General features: G+C 46.5%; 1 protein-coding gene across 1 annotated transcript; it reads right to left on the bottom strand.

Annotated features, from left to right (window-relative positions):
• Positions 1 to 3,119: 3,119 nt before the first annotated feature.
• MRPL44 (mitochondrial ribosomal protein L44) lies at positions 3,120 to 6,943 on the bottom strand. The gene is made up of 4 exons (XM_086468208.1): positions 6,783 to 6,943; positions 5,945 to 6,413; positions 4,668 to 4,846; positions 3,120 to 3,451 (listed from the first exon to the last, which is right to left on the bottom strand). Exons 1-4 carry the CDS (start codon positions 6,941 to 6,943, stop codon positions 3,280 to 3,282), a joined length of 981 nt encoding a protein of 326 aa, XP_086324334.1. The 3' UTR covers positions 3,120 to 3,279.
• Between the last annotated feature and the right edge of the window lie 1,182 nt (positions 6,944 to 8,125).

Here is an 8,125-nt window from a genome sequence, read left to right as displayed (position 1 = left end):
CAAGACTATTTGCACATTGAATTTAACATTTAGAGTAAACCAGACCAAAATCAATAGCAAAACTGCCATTGCTTTTAATGGATTAATGACTAGTAGTCCATTTCTTTCATAATTTGACTTATATCTATGTCCAAGTATATTAGCACACTTATGCAAATTAATACAAAGATCAAAAAGGTAAAAAAAGGGTTAGCATATAGTACTGTACTTTCATCAAAACACAGCTGTTAGTATGCACATGATGTCATATTTTAAATTAGTGCAGAAATATTGTTATTTGTGTTCTGGTTTACCAATTATAATTTTCACTTAACAAAAAAATCTTGATTGTGAGATAAGGTTTGAATGAGTTAAGGGAAGGATAAATACAAATACAGTAACAAATATCGCCATCAGACTAGGTTAAAAGGTAGCATACAGAAAAGCATAATCAAAGTTGACCCTTGAGATGATGTAAACCTATTCCAAAATCCCATAAATGCTAAAGAACACAGCCTTTCTTACTGTTCAGCGACTTTACAAACAATATTCATAACAATGTGCAATGAGTTGCAAGAATAAACTGTCCCGATTCCTTTCTGTCAGTCGATTATAGACATGCTGCTTGATCTATTGTCTTCTCTGAAAGATAAATAAAACGTGGTTTAAGAAAGGAACAACCACTGGGAGATGCAAATGCACTTGTACACGGCACCTGGGTGAGAACCAATGCAAGTAGCTCACGAAGTACTTTTCAGACAACAAACCATCACGGAATTTCATGAACCATGTAGCTAGCAGAAGAAAAGCTGCCGTTTTCACCAGACTTTGTAGATACTGATTTCTGTAACTCTAACCAGTCTTTTAATGTCACTTAGATATTGTTTATGGCTACTGATTCAGGGAAAAAAAAAAAGAAAAAAAGAAAAAAAGAAGTTAGTGATTTGAAGTATGTAAATGATCCCACTATTACAACGGTAAATCCTTAAATATATGCTTGAGTGCCAGAAATTAAAGTACAAATACACACAAACCACTTTTCTGACCTTGGGATGCTTGCAAATAGGACACGTTTTCTTAAAAACACTGCTTTTTCACTCACATCTCTATAAAAACCTAGTCCTTTCTTTCCACGTTCCCGAACTGTCCATTTCAGCTCAAGATATTCCGTACATGTGCTACACAATCAATTGATTTATCTTGCATTACTCAGGTTTTTTCCAGCACTCTATTTAGTAATCCACTTCTCCTAGGACTTATGCCCATATTCCAAACTGTAAAGTCATGATAAGCAGGTCTTAAATATTCTGTTAAGGTAAATTGCCAGAAAACTGTTTTTTTCTCTCTCTCAAAATACATAGATATGTATATAAAAAAATAGTAGGTAGATCAAACTTTGAATGTAAAAAAACCCCACCTTCACTATTGTCCTTTTAAAATAGGTAAAGGTAAGAGAAATACCTCATCTAGAAACTAAAAATAGCATGAGTAATTTCTATCCTCTTTTCAGATCTTGCTATTATTCCCCTGAAATATAGTGACCTTATTGGCTTTGCTTATGTAAGTGATAATAGATTGCCTAGTTGGAATTTTTCACTTAACACAAGCAATTTTGTGTGTATTTCTGCTCTCCTCTCCTTATTCAAGCTTTCACATACATCACCTCCCACACCAGAAAGCAGAAGAAAGGTTTCACTGCTACCCAGCCACACGAGCATTTCTACATGCTGGAGACGCGGGTTGCACCCAGTACCGAAGGCATACGCGAACTGCAGACAACAAGTTCTTGGACTTGTATGCACCGACAAATCTGCTCCCACCCGGCGGGCCGGGGTCAGGACTCCCCCTCACGCGGGGCAGCGGGGAACACGCCACGGCGCTGCACTGCAGAGCTGCGCAGCAGCCACGGCTGTGGCCCGGCTCCTCTCGCTGCTGCGCCCTTCGCACAAACCCATCCTGGGGGCCGAGGGCGATGGAGGTGTGCCATTATGGGCAGTTGCATCAAACCTGGGCGAAAGGCTGCTGCCATGTTCCCCCGCCCCACTAGCACAGGCACATTTACCTGCTCTCTCTCTCTTTTTTTTTTTTTTTTTTTTTTTTTTTTTACACCCAGTGCTCACAATGGGATCAATCAGGCAGGAAACACTCCTGTAACCACCGTCCTACATTCAGCTTCTCCCTCTCTTCCTTTGAGGGCTCAGTCCCAGTTTGTAAGACTCCCACTGGATTTTAAAGGAAATGATTCCAAAAGAGTCACAGTCCTCATGCATCTTCTCATGCCTTTGGGTACACATACCACGTTTCTGTGACATTAATAGGAACATCATGCAGGTACCCAAGTTATTCCTCAGTGATTTTCCATTTACTTGGAGTTACGTGAGAACAGCTATAGATGGTGCAAAGAAAACAAACACCGATTTCACCGAATCCAATACATGACTGCTTAAATTAAGGTGCCAAAAGACAGGAGACAAATGAAGTACCTGGACTAAACAGGAAAAGTACTAAAAAAGGGGCGGGGGGGAGAGATAAAAAAGAAAAGAGAGGCTATTAGGTAAGCTACAGCCTTATCATTAAACCATGTTCTCCAATTTCTTTGGGTTCTGGCCTTCACGATCCTTATTTTCACTTATTTCTAGTTTTGCAAATTTTTTTCTAATTTTTACAAATACTAAAATTAAAAATATCCCCTCTTTCAGAGCGTGCAACAACAGAAACCTGTGCATGGCAAACAAAACTTGTACGCAAGCTGTAAGACCTCAAAAGTGCCATTTGTGCTTTTCTTTTTTTAAATTGGATCACCAACAGTGTCGGTACCATCGACATCACATTTGAGGTTTTCAGGAGGTCAAGGACAAATGAACCCAGATGCAATCCAAAGACCGCTGCTGTGTATGTAATTCAACTCACCTTATTAACAATACCCTCAAAACAATCTCCAAGGAAGCGTTCGTGAAACCTTTGTCTATACAGTGAGATTTTGTCACACATTATTAAACATAACTAAATACGATCTCCTGTGATGTATGGAAAAATTTCTCAGCCAAAAGGCAAAAACTCAGAATAAGAGTACTTTCATTACGTTTGGGAAAATAAGTAAATGTTATGTTTGGGAAAACAAGTAAATGTTAGACATTGCGTGAAAGAAAAAGACTTCATTTATTTTAATATTGTATTTGATTTGAAAGTTTCAAGGACTGAAGACCAGAAAACCAAACTAAGTTTGGCTTTCCTAAATACATCTATATTCAGCATGGAAGCCATTAATTCTTAAGAGAAACCTGAAACGTCTTTTATCTTCTAGTTACTGCTGATAGCCTTTTCAGCTGCCAGCCCTTGTTTGGGTTTTGAGTAATCCCAAGGTCTCCTGTTCTCTGTGTACCCATACAGCTTCCGCAGCGCCACGCGGACAGCTTCTTCCTCTGCAGCAAGCAGCGTTTCGCCAGGACCTTCAGCGATAATCTTCTTATCACTGGAGGGAAAAAAAAAATAAAATGAAAAACATTTTCATTGTGAAATCCTGAGCACCACTGTGTATTATGAATAAGGGCTGCTCAATTTTTTTTTTCTCCAATGTCTGAATACTGAAGGCAATTTCCATATACACACACAAATGTAAACATTTTCGTTGGTCTTTTCTGCCAAGATAAGTGACTGTATATTCAACAATGGAAACTCAAATCAGAAATGCATCCATTTCCTGGAAGAGCACTACTCTGTTAATTTAGATTCCTAACATATCACTGATTCTTTACAGCGTTCAATTTGCCAGCCCTGTTAAAAATATGCAATTTCGTTACTCCGGTTAGCTTAAACAAAGAAGTGAAATGCTTCTGTCTGTTCTCCTCCTCTGGTAAGAAAGCATTCTAAACCTTTTTCAAAAGGATTCATGGAGAAGTTCTCTATGTTATGAAGAATGCCCTCAGCTCTGTTTAATCAACATCTACAGGCACTGAAGAGGAATAGTTTGTGAAGGGACACCAGGGATTCCAGAAGAAAAATAATCAAAGTTCCTTTTTTTATATAAGATAATAAATCTTAGAAGGCATATAAACCAAAGTATGATAATTCAGAACAAGAAAACCTTCCCATGTGTTCATCTGCAGATCATTTAGCAAAGCAACAATGACGTGAGTTTTGGTGGAAGAAGGTCCTGTCCGGCTCCAGAGGAGCAATGCTACCCCTGGGCAAGGGATCAGGACATGCACTGACCACATCCAAGACACACGTACCAGGGGTGACTGGCACTTCCAAAGTCTTGTCTGGAGAGAGACACTCCTCTTGTCTAGTCCACAGTGCCCCCGACTGAAAACTACAAAGCCTCTCTGGAACAGAACTCTCTCTTCAATCCCACCTCCCTTGACGTCTGTGTCTCTTTAACCTTCCCTAAGCTGGATACAGCTGTGGTCCCTCCACAGCCATTCAGCTGTGCTATTCGCAAAGTTCCTGTCGGGTCACCCCAAACATACACCCAGTTAGACTTGGAAGGCCTTTAGTCAGAGACTGTCTTCTTAGGCATCATTACAGCAAGATACAGCCGATGCTTAAATGGCTGGTTTTACATGGAAGTCACTGTAAGGTGTCTTTCCTGTACTAACTCGACCAAAGTGCACTAGCAGAAAAGACCATCTTCCCTCCTCTCTCTCCCAGCTTCTATCAATTTCACCTTAAATTAAAATTGTACTAACCAGAACAACCCAACAAAGTACAGAGGCAGGACCGTGCTGACTCCCAGCTGCCTGGTAATTCTTGGTTCTGGAGAAGCGATATTCCTCTTGGTCAGTTCTTCCACTAATAAGCCCATAGGATTTACAACTTCCCAGATCTCAAACAGGTCTTTTCCAATCAGTTCAGGAATAAAAAAATCCTAAAGAAGAATATTTAGGAGTTACAATTAATGGGAAACGTAATGAAGGCTCCAGCTTCTGGTGTCTCCGAACAAAGACACAACCCGGAGAGCCATAAATACAGCTGACAACAAACTGCTGAATGAATGGTGAAACGGCCTCAGCGCTCCAGCACAGCCAAGTGGTGTGCTGTGCTCGGCAGCTCCGGTTCTGCCTTAGCCACTGACACAGCTCGTGTGCCTTGGGCAAAGCCAACCGCCCAGACGCGGGGCAGGGGGGGCACTGCCCTAGAGGGGAGTCACGCCAGGTGAGCAACTCCGTGCTGCTTCCAGGCACGAAGCTGCCCATCAGAAGAGTTCTGCGAACAGGCTGAAGGGAGCGTGCAAACCCACGGGACTTTCACCTTTTCGGATCACTCGCTCGCCTGTTAACTGCTGCTGGCTCTTACAGAGACCTCTCAACGGCCTTGTATCACAGATGAGATTTTAACAAACATTTCTCCACTGCAAAACTAGACGTAAGTGAGAAGGGTGACTGAAAGGGCAGTAGCTGCTAAAACCACTTTGTTACACTGCATTTTAATTGAATGTTTTTGTACAAAATATCTTTAGGCGCTTGCACTCTTACATGCAAAACCTATACACTCAGCCCCTGCTTTATACAAAATGCATTTTTTTAAAAATTGAAGATATATGTGATTGTACATGGAATAATTTCATTATTTGATAGTATAGGCCATGGAATATAACACCTACCCTTAGCATGTGTCAGCAAATTCTAGAATAACACCATTATAAACCAGGACTATATGATTTTACCTACTTGACCAGCCTGTGCTTCTTAACGAAAAAAAAAAAAAAACAACCCACAAAACAAAAAACTCACAAGCCCAACTGTCCCCACACCCCAACCCGATCACCACCAACAACCAATAGACCTTGTTGTTAAATTGTCTTGTTACAGGTATTGTCAAACTTCTGCCAAACTCTCTGGATCTCTGGTCATCAAGGTACAAAACAGTATTTAAGTTTTTTGTCCTTTTTTTTTTTCCCCTGTAACTTCCAAGACCTTTAGATGTTATTGTTGCTGCTACAAAAACATGGTAAGTAATGCCTTACCCTGACAAAGATCCTTGTTCTCTCAGGCCCGCTGCTATCGAGCAAGGCTCCTATTACAGCAAAGAACGTCCTCTGCAGCACATCTGGCGGGACGGGAAACTCCCTGCACAGCGTCAGGTCCTGTACAGACAGGTTTCGAGCCACATAAGAAACAAGTTCCTGACTGGTAAGAAAATCAACAAGTGCTCCTATCCCCTTTGCAGGTAAATCTGGGTAGGCACCTTCAAAGCACTGCGTCAGGTAGGAACGTGAAAATGACATCCCTTGTTCAGCAAGTTTACTATTATCTTGTAGATTAAGAGCAACCGTTTCTTTGTCTAGCCCGAGGTCTCGGCGTCTTGCCTCTTCGCTTTCAATGTAACAAGAATTAACAAATGCAGTCTTGAGAAGATCCAAAGAAAAATTTTCATGCAGCCGGTGGCTAAAAGCTTGTATCTCTGCGTGGTAATCCCAGTTGGGCTTCTCTGACCTAGGCACGGAAAAGACAGCAAATTCAGCCAGAGAACGAGAGGTTACCCGCACGGCGAGCACCACGCGTTTCAGAGGATCGAAAGGAAATGAAAAACTGCTTTTGAAGACAAAACCCAGCGTTTAAAAACCCCACTGTCAGGCAGCGGCGGTTCGCGCACCGTTTGCCTGCCACAGGACGGGCCCTCGGCCGCCTGGAGAACCGGGGTCACGCCGACTCCCCGAGCTAAACCCGTTCTGCTCCGAGGCGCCAGGAGAAGGTGCAATCGGCTGGGTTTCACCTGCCGCTCAGCCTCCGGCGCTCCCGGTCCCCGAGCCGCGCCGACACTGCCCTCCCCCGCCCTCTCCCGACAGCCGGGCCGGCTCTCACCGCCGCCGGGCGGGCGCCTCCAGCCGCTGCTGCTCCAGGTAGGCGCGGAGCCACCGCTTCTTCTCGGGACGCGGCACCGTGCTGACCGCCACCCGCCCGGCCTCGGCCCCGGCCCGGGCCAGTAGCCGCCGCGACGCCCGCAAGAGCAGCCGGGCGGCCATGGCGGCGGGTGCGGGTGGAGGAAAGATCCGTCCCCCCGGGAAACACGGCCCCAGCTCCGCTGGTTCCGGGCGGAAGCGTTCCTGGCCGGGGACGGCACGCGCGGGCCGCCAGCGGAAAGGGCCCTCGCGGTTACGGCCGCCGGCGGGCCGTGCGCCGCGCTGCATGCCGGGAGCGCCCGCCGTGGGACAGCCCCCTGCCCCCTCCGGCCCGGCGGGCCCCGGTGACGGGAGAGGGGGCGCTGCGGCGCGGGGGGCTCCGGCGGAGCGCGGCCGGGCGCACGGAGGCGGTGCTGGCCCCAGGGACTGAGCCCACCGGCAGCCCTCAGCGCGCGGCGGGAGGTGGTCTCACGGCCGGCGCTTTGGGTTCGGCTTCCACTTGCAAGACGCAGCCTGGTTTTGTTCCTCCAGAAGGAGCTCTGTTGTTTCCTCTTACCCATCCAACGCCCCATAAAATCCCTAGCAGCTGCAAGCCCCGCTTGCATCATCAGAGCGCACGAGGTGCATCTTCAGCGTAAAGGCCATGGTATAACACCAATGAAAATACAGCCAATGCGCCGAGCAGGCCTTTCCCCTTGCGTTGTCTCTCACAAAGAGATGAAGGCACGCAGCCGTGGCACTCGCGGTAAGACAACATGCGCAGCAGATGCCCTAAAAGCCCAACGAAGTCACATTGCACAGTGAACAGCCATTAACACCGACCCACCCAACAGCCGAACATGGAAGGGCGCGCGGAACTGCACAGCGGCAGCCGGTACAGCAGAGCAGGAGCCGCGTCACACCGCGTGCAGCGCCCTGCCTCACGCGGTCGCGCGTGGAACGTACCAGAGCGGCGTTCCCCAAGCAGGCGCTCCAGCCGCCACCTCCAAGGCCTCGAGGCTCCACGCTACCGCGTCCAGAGCAGCCTGTGCTCGCTGGGGCACAGCCCCGAGTGTGAGCCGCCAGCCACGCAGGAGTGACAGCGACCTCTCTGCAGGAAGGTGGCCCTGGTCCTGTTCTGCGAGCTCTGCTGCTGCAGGGTGAGCCGAGGACAGCGCTGGAAGAGGCCTCATGTCCTTCTCTTCTGCAGCTGTTGGCTACCATCATCTCCCCACCAGTCCATGCACTTCCAGAGCCCAGAAGGTGGTCTTAGACCCGCACAGTGGCCTAGGTCTAACTGCTCCAGGAAAGGTCCCTTTTGAAGCT

Source organism: Leptosomus discolor, chromosome 7 (assembly GCF_034619465.1).
Source record: "Leptosomus discolor isolate bLepDis1 chromosome 7, bLepDis1.hap2, whole genome shotgun sequence".
NCBI classification, from domain to species: Eukaryota; Metazoa; Chordata; class Aves; order Leptosomiformes; family Leptosomidae; genus Leptosomus; species Leptosomus discolor.
This window is presented reverse-complemented; position numbering and strand designations above follow the sequence as displayed.

Bases quoted from the DNA above. Each gene is read 5' to 3' on its own strand.
- MRPL44 (XM_086468208.1), bottom strand. From the start codon at position 6,943: ATGGCCGCCCGGCTGCTCTTGCGGGCGTCGCGGCGGCTACTGGCCCGG. The intron at 6,414-6,782 runs GTGAGAGCCGGC...TTCCGTGCCTAG, and splicing joins GAGGCGCCCGCCCGGCGGCG to GTCAGAGAAGCCCAACTGGG. The intron at 4,847-5,944 runs GTAAGGCATTAC...ATTCTTCTTTAG, and splicing joins GAACAAGGATCTTTGTCAGG to GATTTTTTTATTCCTGAACT.